Source organism: Aulonocara sp. 'chitande type north' Nkhata Bay, linkage group LG11 (assembly GCF_057382095.1).
Source record: "Aulonocara sp. 'chitande type north' Nkhata Bay isolate Kocher_YH1m ecotype deep benthic linkage group LG11, A_spYH_male_GT1.1, whole genome shotgun sequence".
NCBI lineage: Eukaryota > Metazoa > Chordata > Actinopteri > Cichliformes > Cichlidae > Aulonocara > Aulonocara sp. 'chitande type north' Nkhata Bay.
Genome location: NC_141354.1, coordinates 71,087 through 90,973, shown reverse-complemented (window position 1 = coordinate 90,973; position 19,887 = coordinate 71,087). Strand labels below are relative to the sequence as shown.

The following is a 19,887-nucleotide window of genomic DNA, read 5'->3' as shown; positions in this document are numbered from 1 at the left end:
TGATCTGGACCCCATTGAGAACCTGTGGTCCATCATCAAATGTGAGATTTACAAGGAGGGAAAACAGTACACCTCTCTGAACAGTGTCTGGGAGGCTGTGGTTGCTGCTGCACGCAATGTTGATGGTGAACCGATCAAAACACTGACAGAATCCATGGATGGCAGGCTTTTGAGTGTCCTTGCAAAGAAAGGTGGCTATATTGGTCGCTGATTTTTGTTTTGTTTTTGAATGTCAGAAATGTATATTTGTGAATGTGGAGATGTTATATTGGTTTCACTGGTAAAAATAAATAATTGAAATGGGTATATATTTGGTTTTTTTTAAGTTGCCTAATAATTATGCACAGTAATAGTCACCTGCACACACAGATATCCCCCTAAAATAGCTAAAACTAAAAACTACTTCCAAAAACATTCAGCTTTGATATTAATGAGTTTTTTGGGTTCATTGAGAACATGGTTGTTGTTCAATAATAAAATTATTCCTCAAAAATACAACTTGCCTAATAATTCTGCACTCCCTGTATGGTACTTTAACCTTTGTACTGTTTTCATCAGTTAATTTTGCAGTTAACATGTGAACATGTTGGATGATCTGTCTGCTGTCACTGGGTGGTGCTGAGGTCTGAATGTGAGGGCAGCTCCTGTAATCACAAAGAGAACAGAATCATCAAACTCAAATCTAAATTTTATCCCTCAAAATTGAAATAAAGCTGATCCTTCTGTCCTCACACACTCAGGATCTGAAGTTCTTCTCTTACATTCTTTTCAGTATTACAGTACACTACAGTACTTTAATCCATAGTTCCTGATTAATGAGGAGTTACTGAAGTACAAGCTTTTAAAAAAATGTTACTGTCTTTACAGATGTGGCAAGAGACTGAAAATCTACTGTTGTTTGCACATATTTAATATTCAGCTCTGCACAGGAGCTGAAGCAGAGTGCAGCCTGTTGCTTTTACAGTATAATACTTGTAATAAAAGTTTCTCTTGATTTCTTTAGTCAGGGTAAATTCATTCACCTGCACAGATTAGCTAAACGAACCTCAGTGCTCATTTTAGCTAGTGAGGTCTTGCTAAGGACGGTAGTTACGGATTAGCTTACAAACACGTTTAACTTACCGAAAAAGTGCAGCGGGGCCTCGGGTCCTTCTGTCGGGTAGTCCAGTTTACTGAAGAACACCTCAGGCTGTCAGTTTAAAACAGTCGGTCATGTTTTCGTAATGTAAATGCTGGTCCTCCTCTCAGAGCCTACGCTCTATCTGCTATTCCCGAACAGAGATACGCAAGTTTCTCCGTGACTGCAGCTGCCAGTCAAAGCTGTTATGATGACGTTTCACCCCAATTTAACATCACCGCGGTAGGAATTAGAATCAAACTTATGTGAGAGGAGACCCCTTGGACATAAATCAGCATGATGAGAACTATTGAAAACAAAAGAAAGAATCTTTGGAAAAAAAATTTCTGAGGAGAATTAATTAATTTTAGTCTGACCCCAATCCCATCGCTAACATGGAGGAGACGGGGTTTATGACCTATACTGCAGCCAGACACCAGGGGGCGATAGAGATGTTTTGGCTTCATTTTTGGGAGCTGTCGCGTCATCCATCTTTTATACAGTCATTGGTGTTGAGCGCTGTCACTACCCGATCCGTACCAGAAACCCGATCGGTACCCCGCATGTGCGAAAGGTGTCTACTTCCGGTCGTAGCGTTTTACGATAGTTATGGGTCATGCACACACATGCACCGTTATACAAAGATGAAGAGGAAACTTTTTCTGGCTTGTTCCATTTCAGAAGCTGAAAAAGGTTCATGTCCTCATATCCTTAAAAACAAAAACTGTGTTTCATCTTATATTTTTTAATTGGTTGTCCCACAAGAGCGGTGGCAAGCCCCACAATCTAGTAAAGCAAGAGTAAACTCATAAAACAAATTTCCCACGTGTGGGACTAATAAAGGTTATCTTATCTTATTTTCTAAAATAATACTTTTTGATCCCTAGAGTAGAGTTACAGATACTAGGAGAATCAATGCCAAGGTTTGCCATTATGCCATGATGTTGTGACCCAACACCTTTTGGCTATTTTTCTTAAATACTAACCCACATGTATTTTCTAAATTCTATCAACTTTGTAGTTTTGCTTTCCCTACAGTATCCAATACTGACAGACCACAAAGTGAATTGTAATATTTGGTAAAACAAGCAACTTTCTACAAGTAATACAAATTGGCTAGTAGGCATAATGGAAATGTAAGGAATTACTAGCAGTGTGCTCCACATACTTTTTTGTACTACATTTTTGTTAAGTCATGGTCTAGCATGCAGGACGTGAATGCTATTGCTATTTGAACTGCTCAGCCACGGTGGCCAGCATTGCAAAACAGAAGGGAGAGAAAAGGGGAGATTGAGTGAGAGAGTTAAGAATACTACATTTTCCTCCAACAATGCATTGTTTACAGCAATGGCACCAGTCTGGTGTAAGATGATAGTTTTTGCAGAAGTGCTGGGGAAATGGGGGGGAAGATGTTTGATGCTCAGGCTGAGCCTGGGCTGGGGAGCATTTCTCATGCTACATGGGAGTTGGAGCTTTGTTTTTGGCTGTGTCTCAAGTATGGCCTAATTTATTGAGCCAATATTTGTCTGCCATGCTGTGATGTGTGTGTATACTGCCTTCTAGTAACTTGTTGCTATACAATACCAAACCCTTTTTCCTTTTAGTGTTTTTGCTGCACACTTTAATTTCTTGCTACAGGGCTCGCAAAATCGCTAGCCCGACGTCCCGGAGCTAGCGATATCTCCGGTCGGGCGACCAAAATCTGTCTCAGCCCCGCCCGTTGGGTTATCATATAGCCCGACGGGCTATATGACAGCTTTTCTTATGTTGGTATGGACATTTGTACAGTTAATGATGTAATAGAGGTGCATCAACAACTTTACATTGACAACCTACAACCGGTTCAGTTACAAGCAGCATGGGCTGTACAGGGGGATGCTTCCTTAAGTGAAACAGAACGGGAGCAATTCAGGTCAAAAATAGGACAGATTTTGTGGGTTGCCAAACAAACGAGGCCAGATGTTATGTTTGACATATACAGCCTGGCATCTAATATTAAAGATGCAACTGTGCAGTCCATTCATGATGTGAACAAAGTTATCCGTAAACTTAAGGCAGAGAAAGTGACTCTTAAGTTTCAGCACTTGGGTAACAGTGAGGATTTGGCATTGGTTGTTTTCAGTGTCGCATCATTTGGCAACCTTCCTGATGGCGGTACTCAAGCAGGGGCATTAATTGCCCTTATGGGTAAAGGAGGAAAGTTTTGTCCTCTCTTTTGACAGTCTAAAAAAATCAGGCGTGTGGTCAGAAGTACACTGGCAGGAGAAACTCTTGCCATGTCAGATGGAATAGACAGTGCAGTCTTCCAGGCAACACTTTTTTCTGAGCTTACAACTGATAACACTAGTCTGAATGCTCTTCTGTTGATCTGTGTGACTGACAATCATTCCTTGTTTGATGCACTCAAGTCCACTAAGCAGGTTACAGAGAAGAGACAGAGGCTAGAAATGAGCAGCAAAAAGAGCTCATACAAGCCAAGGAAATCAGACTGTTGGTCAGATTCCAAATCCCAACTTGCTGATTGTCTGACAAAAAAGGGAGTTTCACCTTTAACCCTCCTAAAAGCACTAGACAAAGGACTCTGGATACTGTGATCCTTTGTTTACTAAGTTTTCTTTGCATTAAAATGCACTATTGTTTATTTTGTGCAGTGATAGTATGCTTTAAGTAAAGTACATTGAAATGTTTTCTGAATGTTCAACAATGTTGACAATTTTTTTGTTTACATATATATTTATGTAAATGTTTTAAAGAGGTGTTTATATTTTTATTTTAAAAAAGAAAGAGGGAGATTGTTAACTTGTTATTTTCTGTTATATCGCGAGAGTACTGTTGCCCGCGAGGAGTTGTTGTTTTGTGTACGTGGTGTATGATGGCGTAAAGAATAAAGCGCTTGGAGTGAGACTACGACGTGTCTTTTGACTTTACAATCTGTATGTCAAATCATGGGCGAGATACTAACATGAAGTTTCTCTCTGATACGTCTATTGGAGTTTGAATGTTAAAGCACTTAAGCATGGAAAAGAGTCCTTGTGTGAATGAGATAAGTATAAAGTACTTTGAGCGCTCAAGTAGAATAGAAAAGAGCTATATAAGAACCAGTGGAAAACCTAGTTCATGCGTTTATTACTTCTGGCCTGGACTATTGTATGTCACTATTATAAGGATGTCTTAAAAACATTTAATCCAAAATGTTGCAGCCAGAGTATATCTTTGGTTCCTCGTTTCAAGGACATTGAAGTGCCTCCCCAAGAGTGTAAACATTTATCCACTCTCTCTGTCAGAGTTTTTTGTTAACATGAATGTTCAAGATGTTCAATAAACATGTTAAGTGCATATATTTTCCCTTTTTTCTCCAGTCTGTTTGCTCATGCAAAATGAAATGTGATTAATATAGAATAAAAATGAATGATATTTAATCGTGATTAATCAAAATTAATCCACAGTAACCCTGTGATGAATCTGATTAAACATTTTAACTGTTTGACAGCACTAATATATATTATATATTTGTGTGTACTTTTTTTTTTTTTAAAGTTGTATTTCACAGGAGAGAACCTGTGCTAAAAGATTAAAGAAAACTATTCAAATTCTCTTTGAATTTAAGCATACATTCTTTGTGTTTATTCTGCATTTACTTCCTTATATTGCATAAATGTCAGTTACAAGCTTAAATATAAAGTTAAAAAAAATGTAACTGCAACCATGCTCTTGATCAAGTAATTGTGATTAATTACAGAAAATTGTGAGATTAATTAGTTTTTATTTTTTTATTTTTTCAAATCTATTGACAGCACTAGTTTTTAGAATTAATGAATCAATATAGCATTATTCAAACTAAAATCGATTTAAATCAGGAAATTCACTTTATAAAGCCAAGAGTTGGAACACCTCTAGGAATTAGTAGCACCAACTTTCAATAGATTAATATAAGATATGATGGGTCCTGATTATTCAAGACCTTGTATGCAAGGAGAAGGATTTTAAACTAATTCTGGATTTAACAGGGAGCTAATGAAGAAAAGCCAGGATAGGAGAAATATGCTTTCTCTAGTCTGTCAGTCTGTCTAGTCTGTCAGTATTCTTGCTGCTACATTTTGGATGAACCAAAGCCTTTTCAGGATATTTTTGTGGCAGCCTCATAATAATGAATTACAGTAGTCCAGCCTAGAAATAATAAATGTATAAACTAGTTTTTCAGCATCCCTGAGACAGGATGTTTCTAATTTTAGAGATATTGCAAAAATGGAAGAAAGTGTTCCTAGGCATTTGTTTAATATGCGCATTGTAGGAAAAAAAACAATTTCAAGATTCCTCATTGTTACTGGAGGTTATAATGCCAACCAAAGTAAGCATCTGGTTAGATGCCATACTCCTAAGAGATCTTTTATGCCTAAGTTTAATACAATAATCTCAGTTTTATCTGAATTCAGAAACAGAAAATTAGAGGTCATCAAGGTCGTTCCCACTAAACATGGGATGTGTCAGATAGATACGTGGATCATTTCTATATTGGGCCCGTTGCTCCATGACCAATTCTGGACATAAGTTTTCTAAACTAAGCCCACAATTTGGACATCCAACCATGACCCAACCTGGTTGTCAATATGATGTTCAATTTAAGATATGTCTGAAAAAATCTGATTTCCTGGCTGCTTGGGACGATCTGCGTGTTTGGGCGTGCTCTCTGCAATATCAAATGTGGAGCTACCCAGTGTGGTAGTTCCACACTGAGTAGCTTGTGAATAAGGTAGTAACCAAAAGAAAGAAACCACATGAAAATTGTTCTGCTGAGGAAATATGTTTTAATTTTGTACTGATCTCTGTGTAGAAATGTGACAAAAAACTGCAACATCTCAGTTAAGGTTGGTTTCAGTAAAATATGAGTATTACTATAGAGGAACAGAAAGGGACTTAAACATGCAAGGTGAGGACTCAGTGAAGAGTTACAGGGCAGGGTCGAATTTTTGGACTATGTTCAAAGCATTGCACCATCTGCCTGGGACTATTATGCACTAGTTCTGAAAACATTTCCCACTCTCATTCCCAATAAATAAAACACCTCAAATGTCACAAGCCCCATATACTCTTGGAACCAAAACTTTTGTAGGTTTAACACTAAACAGAAAAATAGTACATTTAACACTAATCTTCATAAATCATATTTATGTGATTTAAATACTCTTCCCCCCAAATTTTGTGCCATGAAAGGGACACTCCTTATGGAAAAAGCCCAGCCACAAAATATATCTGTCCATGCTTTTCAGCTACTCTTTACTGTTTTTCTATTCTCTATTCTATTCTATTCTCTTCTGAGTTGTACCAAGAATCTGGTCTTCTCTGATTCAATGCTTGTTTTTTCAAAGGGACCAACAGTATTGAGTGTCATACACAGTGAGGCTGCAGCACTGTCAACAAGATAGCTGACTTGTGTGGGAATTGTAGGTAGGTGTCCTCTACTGTAATGGTACATGAAATGCAAGTAAACAATAGGTTCATGACTTTCTTAGATGTGGTTACAGCACTTTTGATATCAATTGTAATAACATTTCTCAAAAAGTAACATAGTCCACATATAAATACTAACATTTAAAAAAATGGTAGGAGCAAAGAAGATTTGAAGAAGTACTATTAAATGTTTATTTTCTGTATGCCAGAAAGGTGTAATTAAAATAATGAATGGGTTTATTTATATTTGAGAGAAGTCAGTTGACTTTATTAATAAATTAAATGTTTTAATGAAGCTGCCCTTGTCAACATCTTTATCAATAGCCACACACTGTAATGACTGTAGTAGGCTTTGTGTTGGTTCACCTGATTTGAGGAAACTTGACACAACACAGGGGTGTTCAGCTTGGTGCAACACCATGTCTTTTTAGTTCTTTTTGTATTTCCCTTTGCATTTTCAGCTGGTTATTTGCTTACTATACTATTGTTCTCAAAGACAGGGGGAGGCATAATTAAGCAACTGGCCACAGCTGCAATAACCAGCCTCACTTCATTTACGTGTGAATTATATTTCTGCATCAGATCTACGTCATAACTTAAGCCATAACTGGGAGTCCCATTTTAACCCTTCGCCACAAGCTTCTACGTAGCCTGGTGTGCAACTCTTGAGAAATGTAACTACATGTCAGTTTGATGCATACCACAACAATTGGAATGTAACGTTGCAGTATAGGGATTAAAAGGCGATTCTGGTTACCATCTAAGTTTGGATGTAGATTTCCTGAGAAGTCTAAATCAAGCATTTAGGCCAGGGAGCCATCTGGCCTAGCCTACTGCTACCCCTAGTGCCACAAGTGGGAGAAAAAAAATCTGTGGCCGATTTTCTCTAACCAGTCTAGAGGGAAGACCCACCCCGAAGTCAGCATCAACCTAGCATCACCACTGAGTGCAGCACAGACACTACATGTCCCTATCTGTTGTGAGCCCACCACTAAGCATTGTCCCACCAAGTTATCCTGCCTAATCCATTAATCTTGAAAGATTAGGGGTGGACAAGGTGATAGCTCTTGTTAGTAAGAGCAAAGGAACCTGCCATAGCACCCACTATTCCCTTGGCCACTGGTATGCCTTGGCTGTGTCTTTGATTAATACAATGGAAGACTGCTGCCCCTCCCTTTCTGCTTGTGTTTAGAAGATAATGACAAAGTATGTGTAATTTGTGGGTGCAGTTGTAAATGGTACATGCACTAACATTCATACAGCACTTTTCTTGTCTGGTAACCACTGAAAGCACCCCTTACAACACTTTATCAGATGCAAACTAACACTAATTGGTGGTGACAATTTTGTAATGTCTTGCTGAAGAACTCCTCAAGCAGGCTTGACTAGTAGGGGATTGGACCATTGAACTTCAGTCCCACAACCCTCTCAGGCTGTGATGTCTTTCCTTAATTGTAGTTTCATTTTAGTAGTTGGAATTGACTGCCTCAGTCCAAAGCAAGCGTTCCATTAGCAGTCATTAAGTATCCAATCCTTATTCACACAATTCCTTTACATTTTTTTGCAGATGTTATTTCTCCTACACTCTTCAGCCCTTACTTCCGGCGGCTGACTTTTGATGTGTCCTCTATGGAGAAGAATGCCTCCAACTTGGTGAAGGCAGAGCTCAGGATCTTCCGTCTTCAAAACCCTGGGGCCCGAGTGTCTGAGCAACGAATTGAGCTCTATCAGGTACAAACACTTTTGTCTGGAGTAACATTCATTATGCCATATTTCCTAAATATGAGTTGCTTTGTGTTTTATAAAGACTAGGAAGGATTGCTTAATATAATTTTAAAATGCAAAGATTTTTTACATTGCAAAAAAATATATTCTGATTTTTGTAGGTTCTTTTTCATAAACTTTGAAGATTCTTAATGATTAGTATAATGAGATTATCAGAATGGGAGCCCTGTGGAATTGTATAACTAACTTTTGTGTGTGGAAGGCTCATCATTTAAATTTTAAAAATTAATTAATCCAATAAATATGACTCAAATCACTGTAGTATAGTTTTTATTCTCAGTTGTTCCAGTGCAATTCAATTTTGCGATTACTGGTGTCAAAAGCAACAATGATCCAGCAGGACATGCATAGAGACAGTCCATTGTCTGGCGCCATTAGGAGATTGTTAGTAACTGACTGGACATCCGTTTTTGTGCTAACTGAAACTTTTCAAACAATTGATTCCTTTCACAGACACAGGGATTTTAAAGGACTTTATCAGTAAAAGGAATGTTGGTTGTAGGTCTAAAGCACTCAATTACACTCAACAAAAATATAAACGCAACTTCTGTTTTTGCTGCAATTTTTCATGAGCTGAACTTAAAGATCTGAAACATTTTCGACATACACAAAGGACCCATTACTATCAAATATTGTTCAGAAATCTGTCTAAATCCGTGTAAGTGAGAACTTCTCGTTTGCCGAAATAATCCATCCCACCTCACAGATGTGGCATGTCAAGGTGCTGATTAGAAAGCATGAATATGGCACAGGTGTGCCTTAGACTGCCGCAAATCAAAGGCCACTCTGAAATATGCAGTTTGATCACACAGCACAATGCTACAGATGTCGCAGCTTTTGAGGGAGTGTGCAATTGGCATGCTGACTGCAGGAATGTCTACCAGAACTGTTGTTTGTGAAATGAATGTTCATTTCTCTGCCATAAGCCATCTTCAAAGGCGTTTCAGAGAATTTGGCAGTATATCCAACCGGCCTCACAATCGCAGACCACATGTAACCACACCAGCCCAGGACCTCCACATCCAGCATGATCACGTCAACGTTGTGGATTGAGTGGCCCATGATGGCGGTGGGGTTATGGACAATGAACACAAGTGCATTTTATTGTTGGCATTTTGAATGCACAGAGATACCTTATTGAGATCCTGAGGACCATTGTTGTGCCATTTATCCATGATCATAACCTCATGTTACAGCATGATAATGCACAGCCCCATATTGCAAGGATCTGTACACAATTCCTTGGAAGCTGAAAACATCCCAGTTCTTTCATGGCCAGCATACTCCCCAGACTGTTTGGGACGCTCAGCTCAGCATATATGACAGCATGTTCCAGTTCCTGCCAATATTCAGCAACTTTGTACAAGTATTGAAGAGGAGTTCACCAACATTCCACAGCCCACAATCAACAACCTGATCAACTCTATGCCCACTGCACACCATTTTCCTTACTGTGTGAGGCACCATTGTGAGAGAAATGGTGGCCACACCAGATACTGACTGGTTTTGCGACATCTGTAGCATTGTGCTGTGTTATCAAACTGCATATATCAGAGTGACCTAAGGCGCACCTGTGCAATATTCATGCTACCTAATCAGCACCTTGACATGCCACACCTGTAAGGTGGGATGGATTATCTCGGCAAACGAGAAGTTCTCACTAACACAGATTTAGACAGATTTGTGCACAATATTTGATAGTAATGGGTCCTTTGTGTATGTAGAAAATGTTTCAGATCTTTAAGTTCTGCTCATGAAAAATTGGAGCAAAAACAAAAGTGTTGCGTTCACATTTTTGTTCAGTGAAAATATTTGATTACAGAAGGTCTAAAAGCCTGTGGTGTGCAGCCTGCTATATGACCCTACTACCGTATTTTTCGGACCATAAGGCGCACCGAATTATAAGGCGCACTGTCGATAAACGGGTCTGTTTTCATACATAAGGTGCACCAGATTATAAGGCGCATTAAACGAAACAAAACAGTCAGGTAAGCCAAACTTTACTCAACTTATTCTTCTTGCTTCCTCCACTTCTGTACCATTGATTCATTAATGTTGAATTCTCTCACAGCTGCTCTATTCCCATGTTGTTACAGTATATTAATGACTAACGTTGTGTTGTGAATGGATTATCTCAGTTTTCTCCTGACTGAAGTTTGGTCCGTTTAAAGCATCCTGCCATGTGATTGCATTTGTCCCTAACCTTCTGGAACCCCCCCATTAACTTTTATCAAGTGGAAAAAAGTTAGCATTCATCTTGAAGCTTCACTGTGTTCGTTATGATGTGTCGCTAGTGATCACGTAGCATTATATACCAGCTAGTCCAACCCTACAAAAGTCACTGCTGTTAAGTTTTCTGTCGGAAGCAATAGCAGAGCTGTAGGTTTTAATTTTTTCAGAAATCTTTCTGTCAGAACATGGTATATCATGTTTAGGTCGAAACTAGCGAGCTAACTTCCTGCTAACTTCTAACTCTATTAAATTTAATCAATTCTGTTGTCATGGATGCCTGGATGTTTAACTTAATTCTTACACCTGGTAAAGCAGCAACACTGATCATTCTATTAAAGATGGGGTGGCTGTAGCTCAGGTTGCAGAGCAGGTCAGCCACTAATCAGAAGGTCGGTGGTTCGATCCCAGGCTGCCTCCTGACTGCATGCCAAATATCCTTGGGCAAGATACTAACCCCATGTTTGCCTACTGGTGGTGGTCAGAGGGCCCGGTGGCGCCAGTGTCCGGCAGCCTCGCCTCTGTCAGTGCGCCCCAGGGTAGCTGTGGCTACAATGTAGCTTGCCATCACCAGTGTGTGAATGACTGAATGTAGTGTGTAGCGCTTTGGGGTCCTTAGGGACTAGAAAAGCGCTATACAAATGCAGGCCATTTACCATTTAAAGATGAAAGAATTTAGACAGTTTTTAACTCTCAGTGATGCCGCAGTGACTTTGGGACCTAGAGCGGACAGAGTTTTGAACCCAGATTACTCAAGGCTCCTGACTACAGTAGCTGTAATGCCTCAACAATCCATCAAGCGGTGCGGCTTCATGGCTTACCAAAGTCATACTAAAGCATTTTTGACAGATTTTTGCGCCGTGTACCACATAAAATTGGTTCGACGTCCGTAAGCACAACCAGAATTCATACATAAGGCGCACCGCAATATAAGGCGCACTGTGGATTTTTAAGAAAATTAAAGGATTTTAAGTCCGCCTTAGTGCGGAAAATACTGTAAATATTGAATTGTTTTAGACATGCTAAATAAATGTTGATGATTTCGATCAAGTGACAGTTAAAGCTAGTTTAGTGAGGGAGTCAATAGGACAAAGGTGGTAAATAGATTCGGTCATATATAGCATTTATCTACTGTCATAGATCTTACGGTTGCCTCTTGTTGTTGTACTAGATGAAAGAATGGAAATGTTTATTAATCATGAATAATAATAATAATAATGATAATAATAATAATATATAGGTTTTTTATCATAAAGACATCCATGCTAGGTAACATTTTTCTAAATTAGTGGAAGACCAATTTCTTTTTAGCTTCTTTCACATTTACTGTTGTCTCGTATAAGGTGTATATTAACAGTCAAGAGCAAATTATATAATCTTTAAAAGTTTGTAAAAAAAATCACATCATGAAAACTTTGCCAAGTATTTTTTCTCTGTTTACTTTTTGTATTGTTAGTCTGTAAAGTTTCTCACTCAAGTCTTAACAGGAGACCAGAGCAAAAAACTAAACTGTGGCTTATAGACACTCAAAACCCTGTACGCATTTCCTGACATTGTCTCTTACAGTATCTGCAGGTATCTGAAAATGTCTCTCCCTGGTAACTTGTGTATCCCTTGTAACTGATTGAAAGAGGCAAAGATACCCTCCCAGTACAGATTACTGATTGTGCAAAACTGATTGTGCACCTGTTTCCAAAGTCTAAATGTATTTTCTAGAAAAGATGGATTGCCTACAGTGGGTGTGATAGAAGATAAAGACTTCAAATTAAAGTATAGTTTAGTAGCCGTCATACATCGACTTATCAATGGGCAGGGAAGACAGCAGTAAAGCTCCTATACAATAAGGCTGAGAAGCTCCAGCTGCAACCACGTGAGGGGACTGCTGTTGTCAGCTAAGCAGAATGTCATGAATTTTATATGCGAAGCTCAGTAATAGAACAGGAAATTTGGAAGCACTAACCCTCACTCTATTTTAGACTTGAAAAGATGTTTCCTAGCAAATTCTATGTGTTTTATTGCTCCACGAAAAAGGTAAGATGAGTGAATTCAGGTTTTTAAAAAATGATTTAGGAAGGAACATGGGGAGATTTTATAATAAGTACAACCACTTGGGCAAAATTATCATCTTTATAGCATAAACTCTACCAATGAGTAATATAGGGAGCATGTTCCAGAACTGTATACTTGACTGAAGCTCAGATATTAAAGGAGAGAAGTTAGGTTTTAATAGAGAGGAACAGCTGAGTACCCAGATAAGTGAGCTTCTCATAAACTCTGTCTATACCATGCTGGATGGGAGGTTTTGTAGCCAAGATGGGTTACTCACATGTATAGGGATTAGTTTACTTTTATTCAGATTCATCCTATATCCAGAGAAGGACCCAAATAACTTAATTTTGACAAATACAGCAGGAATAGTCTTTTCTGGCTGGGTGATGTATAATAACACATTATCCATGTAGAGTGAGATTTTATTAGTAGTTGTGTCAATATTATAACCAAAAACGTTGTAATTGGATCTTTACATATGCTTTCAGCAAGGGGGCTCTATTACTAAGGCAAATATCAATGGAGGGAAGGGGTCTCCCTTAGCACTAAAACCTTAGAAAAGTGCTTGTGTGAATGGGTGTAATTGAGTGAACGAACGAGTTGTATAAAGTGCTTTGAGTGCTCAGAGTAGAAAAGCGCTACATAAGAACCATTCCATTCACCATTTACAGAGTAAACCAGAGCCAATTACTCTGTCTTATCACCTTCACTGATACATCCAACATCCAACTGCAGAGTCTGCAGAAAACTCCTGAAGATGGCAGGTCACTGTGCAGCTGCTGAAGTCTTATGGTGTAGAGGATGAAGAGAAAAGGGGAGTGGATGGTCCCTTGTGTTGAACATGCACATATTTTGGCCTTACTGTCAGGTATTCAAACAATCCAGGACACAAGGGGCATCCAGCTGCATCACTGTCAGCTTATCACCCAAGAGGGTCGGCCTGACGGTATTGAATGCAGGCCTGTAATCCTGAGGGCGACTTAATTTATGCTTCAATCTTAAATATGGTCAACATAACTCAATTAATGGGCTATGTACCAAAGGCATTTAAGCTGGTAGTAATTAAACCACCAATATACAGTACCAGGCCAATCTCCAACCTTCCTTTTATCTAAACAATTCTTAAATGAGTAGTTGTAAAACAGATGCCTGATGATCTGCAGAAGGAGGGTTTATTTAAAGAGTTTCAGAGCTCATGAAAGTACAGAAACACCTTTAATGAAATTTACAAAGAGATGTTCATATGACTTCTAACAGTGGACTCATCTTTGTGCTTGTCCTACAAGACCTTAGTGCAGCATTTGATGTCCTGGGCCGTGTTGGCCCAGTATTCTTAGTTCTCTTGTATTTTTGTATTCAGTTCCCTGTTTAGGTTCTGTTTCCTGAGTTACCCTGTTATGTTGTTCCCTGTGTGCTTTCCCTTTGTGACTCTCACCCCCTGTGTGCCCCTCTATGTATTCATGAGCCCTTGTCCCCTTTCGTGTTTTATTCCATGTTTTCCCCAGCCCGTTATGTCTGTGTTTTCCCCGTGCTCTCTCCTCCTGTCTGAACCTCTGTACTTCCTGTTTGACTCTGCCTGTCTCCCGTCAGTGTTATGTTCACCCCGCCCTGTCTCGTTATGGTTATCTGTGTCAGCTGTGTTCCCCGTGTGTTCCCACTTTCCTCGTTAACCCTCTGTGTATTTCTGTCTGCGTCTCCCTCTGTTCGGCGTCGCGTTCTCCCTCATGTTGTGTGGATCTTCCTGTGTCTACCTGCGAGTGTTAGTTTACTTTTCCCCAGTTTAGTTTTGTATTTCCTGTGTTCTGCCGTGCCAGCATTAAAGCTGTGTTTCTCGAGTTCATCCCCGTGTCTGTGAGTTTTGCATTTGGGTCCTCCTCCTGCTTGCCACACAGCGATCCATGACAATTTTATTATAACAATTAGAGCATGCTGTAGGATTTAACAGTAATGTTCTGCAGTGGTTTCTTCATACACTAAGGTTAATTATGGAGTTCCACAAGGTTCTGTGTTTGCACTAATTCTGTTTACATTATAGGTGCTTCAGTTAGGCAGTATCAAAAACATAGCATTTTCACTGCTATGCAGATGATGCCCACCATATATATTCATGCTGCCAAATTACACACATGTACAGCCTGATGCAGGGGTGTCAAACGTACAGCATGTGGGCCAAAACCAGCCTGCTGGATGAATTTTGAAATATAAAAACAAAAAATCATAAAAGACAGGAACTCAGAATTTGTAACAAAATGCCATTCCTAAATCGTCCACACGGATGTTAGTCAGAAGAGAGGGGAGCACTGTGTTAGTCAAAGGGGAGGAGCGCAATGTTTTAACTAGAAAAATTTGTATACCCTGCGAAAATGCTGTGTGGATGCCTCAACGCTGAAGATGTCTGCTGAAAAAGAGGTGAATCAGCATAATTTCTACTGAAAAGAGGTTTTTGCTGAAAACAGCTGAAAAAACTGGAATTTGTGCTGAAAATGGGTGAAGAAGCTAAAATCTGTGTTGAAAAGAGTTAAAAAAGTTCAACTGTGAACTGAAAGTATTGTTGCCAAAAGCGGGATTTGAACCCGGGCCTCCTGCCAAAAACAACCGAGAGAGCACAGACTTTACGCCTGTGGGTCCACCTCCCCTGCAGCGGCACTGCAGACCACGCCCTGCCACACACATCAAACACGTAAAATAAATATTTATGCACTTTTGCATTTACTTTTTATTTTTTGTTATTTTTACACAGTGTTCTGAATGATTAACAATGGTCTACAGCCAATCTTGTGTATTATTGGTTGTAAGATTAAGATAACTATTTAATAAAAGGTAAATATTTTATATGAGAGCAAGAAAGAAAAGTATATCTTTGTGTCCCCCTTTCCCTGTTAATGCCCTACCTGGTCCCCTGGCAAAAGCTTTGCTAGAGCCGCCCCTTCACAGTTACCAGCTGTCAGCTACTTAGAAAAGGATCCTGGTGTTATTTGTCTCTCAGAAACAGTTTATAACTTCCCTTCAACTCATTCATGTCACCTAAAAGGTAAACCTGTTTCTCCATCACCAGTTCAGCTCTGATGATTCAGTAAGGACATCTCCTGGTTTCGACCAGCCCTTTTTTACAGCTGTGGCTCCAGCAAACATCAGCTGATACTAGAAATTAAAATCAAATGAATTCTAACAACAGCTGATCAAGCTTAAACGTGCTGCTGTTGTTTAGCGCAATAAACAAACGAGAGAAAAGCCGATCATTGATCAGTTTCATGATTGAAGTTTCAACAGGCGAGAGAATGACAGGGGAGGCTGTCATAAAGTTCAACATCAGTAACTTAGCGCGCACACAGCTGTATAGAAACTCCGTCATGCTAGCTAGCAGTAAGTGATTGTAAAAAGTCAGCACAACGAAAATAAACTACACCTAAACTCGGTTTATATCTGACCCAAATAGAGTGCAGTTCATAAGTTCTTACCTGAAATTCAGTTAACCTGACGCTCCGACCAGCAGCCGCCTGCTTCTCCTGCCTTCGGTTTCCCTTATCCACGATTGAGCTCCGTGTTAGCCACCACCGGTCAATCGGCGGCCGCCTTGCCGCCTCGCATGTGTCTTTCCCCGCATGCCCTTTCTGTCATACACCAGTGGCTAGCTGCCCTCTCTTGTAGCTCTGCGTTAGCCACCACCAAGCAACTCAGTTAATTTTTCCACATCGACCAGCATCTGGACAACCACCTTTCACTGTTTATACCATTACTAAAATGAATAAAGGAATCATCGGCCCATATATACGTAGACACAGACTATTTGTGAGCGATCGGGGGGTGAAACGAGTGTAAGCCGCCTCACTGAAAGCCAAGCCTGGGTGCTTTCGAGCGAAGCGGCGCTAGCCGGCTAGTAGCAACATTGTGAGAGAACTGTTGCTAATATGGGAAGTCTTGATAAAACGAGCAGATATTTGAAGTTTACAAAATTACATTCTCGCCTGAAAATATCTTAAATGTTTATTTTGTGACCTAGAAACACGAATAAGAGGAATATAAAAACGAGGTGGCAGCCGCCATTTTTTCACTCGGTAGAGGCGTGCTATGAATTGTGGGATATGGAGTTTTCCACCAAGCATACTCCCTTTCGCTTACCGTAACTATTCAATGGTTCGCGCAACCTTAAAAATGCCAATGGCTCCTGAAAGCAGCGATGCCGTGCGCGCCGTTGATATTGTCATCACTACGGTAATCCAAATAAGGGTAGACAGGCCGTACTACTCCTGACATACCACTAGAGAGAGCCAGCACACCACAAATGAAGTTTGAAATCTGTTTCTATGGGGCCAAAAGTTGAATCTTTCCCATTGGGCCTAGAAATGGGTCAAATTTGCACTAAAATCGAAATATTTAAAAAACTATAAAAGTCATAAACACCATTCCAGATCCAGCCGCACAAAATGATATAACATATGTGAACCTTGTCTCAAAACTGTGGGGCGAGTTACGCGGCGAAATTTAGGCGGAAGATGGAGAATAATAGTAAGAACTAGAAAAATTTGCATTTCCTGCGAAAATGCTGTGTGGATGCCTTAACGCTGAAGATGTCTGCTGAAAAAAGCTGAAAAAGTTGCAAAAAGTTGTATGGCAGTGAAGAAACTGAGAATTCTGCTGAAAACAGGTGAAGAAGCAGAAAATTTTTGCTGAAAAGTGGTGAAAAGCAAAAAATTTTACTGAAAGGGTAAAGACAGAGAAATTTTTGCTGAAAAGTGGTGAAAAGAAAATGTTGCCCTGAGCAGGATTCGAACCTGGCCCACCAGTGTAAGTGTGCCTCTTGGCATAGGCACACTTAACAAAGTATAAAGAGAAACAGGAACTCAATAGTGTGGATGTCTTTGAGGCATCCACACAATTAGAGTAAAAGAAGCAGCAAGTCTGCCACTGTGAACAGCAGATGGTAGCAACACGACTTCTGCAAATTTGGTGTAGGCTACCTTATTCCCTACTCACCTTGACACCCTCATTAGCCAAAATGTTTTTGTCAAAAAGGAGAAAAGTGGATAATGGGGTGTAGGGTTTTCCAAGAGAAATACATGCTTCCTATTTATTCATACAGACCTGTGTGCTTTGAGTGTAATCAACAAGTGTGTCTGTGCCTAAGGAATATAATATTTATATAATATATTCACTATAAGACTCATCATGGTAGAAAATACAACATCTTGCGAGGACAACTGAGGAGAGAGGAAAAATGAATTGCTGAGGGGTCAATTATTACCCGGAGCCGAGAGGTCAGTGAAGCAGCAGTAAAAGCCACCTATGTAATTGTTAATGAAATAGCATTAACATCAAAGCCGTATTCCGACGGTGAGTTTGTTAAAAGATGCATGACCAAAGCTGCCGAACTCGTGTCCTGAGAAGAGACAAGCATTTGCCAACATTAGCCAACAGCTGTAGGATCTTGCATTTCTGGTGGATATTACAGAGCACTTGAATATTCTGAACAAAATGTTCCAAGGCTGCAAAAAAGTTGTCACACAGTTTTATGACAGCATACGTGCATTCAAATTGAAGCTGACTTGTGGGAGACACAGCTGTCAAGTGGTGACCCTGCACAATTCCCTTGCCTAAGAAAGGTATGTGCAACAGGCATTAATGGTGACATTAAACAGGATAAAGACAAGATTGCAGGATTGCTGTGTGAGTTTAAGAAACTGTTTCAAATTTTTGATGAACTCGAGACAGAATTTGCAGTTTTTCGCTTACCCTTCACACTCAAAACTTCTGATGTGCCTGTCGAAATCCAACGGTTGATTTGCAATGTAATTTAAAGGACAAGTTTGCCTCAATAGGTTTGGACACATTTTATCAATATCTTTTGCCAGGGTACCCAAAATTAACAGCCCTGGCTGCAAAAATGTTGTGCATGTTTGGGACAACCACCTTTGTGAAGAAGTTTTCTCAGTAATGAACATCAATAAAACAAAATTGCACTCAAGCCTCACACATAAGCATCTAGATGACATTCTAAGATTGACTGCTAGTCAAGACATGACACCTGATATTGATGCACATGTGCAAACTAAAAGATGCCAAGTTTCAGAAGCAAAAATAAAATAGCCCAGAAATGACTAACTCCTTTAAAATGTTGCTTCAGACACAGATTACACTTAAAGAAAACAGTTCTGTGAAAATGAATTTTTGCTGTAGTTAAAAAATATTAAATTTAATGTAAGTCAACAGCTTCACTGCGAAAGAGTTTGGTTTGGTGGACTCCTATTGTTCATGCAATGCCATGAATTTTAAAGTACAATACTACATTTTCCATTTCCCAATGTTTTTGTCTTATAGTTATGTTTGTACTTGTGCAAACACTTACTTTAAGAAATCAGAGGTTGTTATTTGTTTTCATATGTTTTGTAAAAGGATATTTGATTAAACATGGAGGTTCTTTAATGTACTACTTCTTTGCAGGAAAAAAAACATGGACTTATTATTATTTATAGGTAATTATGTTATAATTGTACTGCTCCGGCTCTATGTGGCCCCTGAACCAAAATTAGTTGTTTTTTTTTGTTTGTTTGTTTTCCGCCTGTCCTGTTTGGTTCTTTTGCCATCAGAATTATTGTCTAAAGGCAAAGAAAGATGCCCAAACCAAAATGAGTTTGACACCTCTGGCTTAAAGACTTAGAGACCCTCATATCCTCTAATTTTCTGCTTCTAAATTCAAATAAAACTTAGGGTTAGTGTTGTATTGTCTACTTATTGTCCACTGATCTATAATCTATCTATAATTATATATTATCTGCAAGGGATGTCCTTAAAGGTTGATAAAACATGCCCAAGGGGGAGCAAATATAATAAGAACAACAGAGGCCCCCAAACAGAACCTTGGGTTATACCAAAATGGACTGGATAAAGGGGAGATCTGTACTTTAAAAGTAGCTACAGAAAGGGATCTGTCATATAGGTATGAAGAGAACCACTCCAAGGCAGTTCCTGATACCCCAATCAAGCACCTCAGCCTGTTAAGCAGAATATGATGGTCAACTGTATCAAAAGCTGACGTAAGGTCCAACATGAGCAACATAGAACAGTTACTCTTGTCACTCTGCATCAAAATGTAATTTCATACTTTTAGAAGTGCTGTTTCAGTTGAATGTGACCTAAGAAAACCTGACTAAAAGTAGTCAGAGCAGCAGTTCAATGGTTGACCGCAACCTTCTCTAATACCTTAGCAGTAAATGGAAGCTTGGAGCTGGGTCTATAACTGCCAATGAGAGAAGGATCCAAGT

The 19,887-nt window shown here is 39.4% G+C and overlaps 1 protein-coding gene across 2 annotated transcripts in view; it reads left to right on the top strand.

Annotated features, from left to right (window-relative positions):
- LOC147318276 (transforming growth factor beta-2 proprotein-like) overlaps window positions 1-19,887 on the top strand; it is a 43,148-nt gene that overhangs the window by 11,228 nt on the left and 12,033 nt on the right. For both annotated transcript variants that reach the window (XM_086310170.1, XM_086310169.1), the window contains one exon: window positions 8,133-8,296. In XM_086310170.1, coding sequence (XP_086166296.1) covers window positions 8,133-8,296 — 164 coding nt within the window. The remainder of the gene's footprint in view (window positions 1-8,132; window positions 8,297-19,887) is intronic.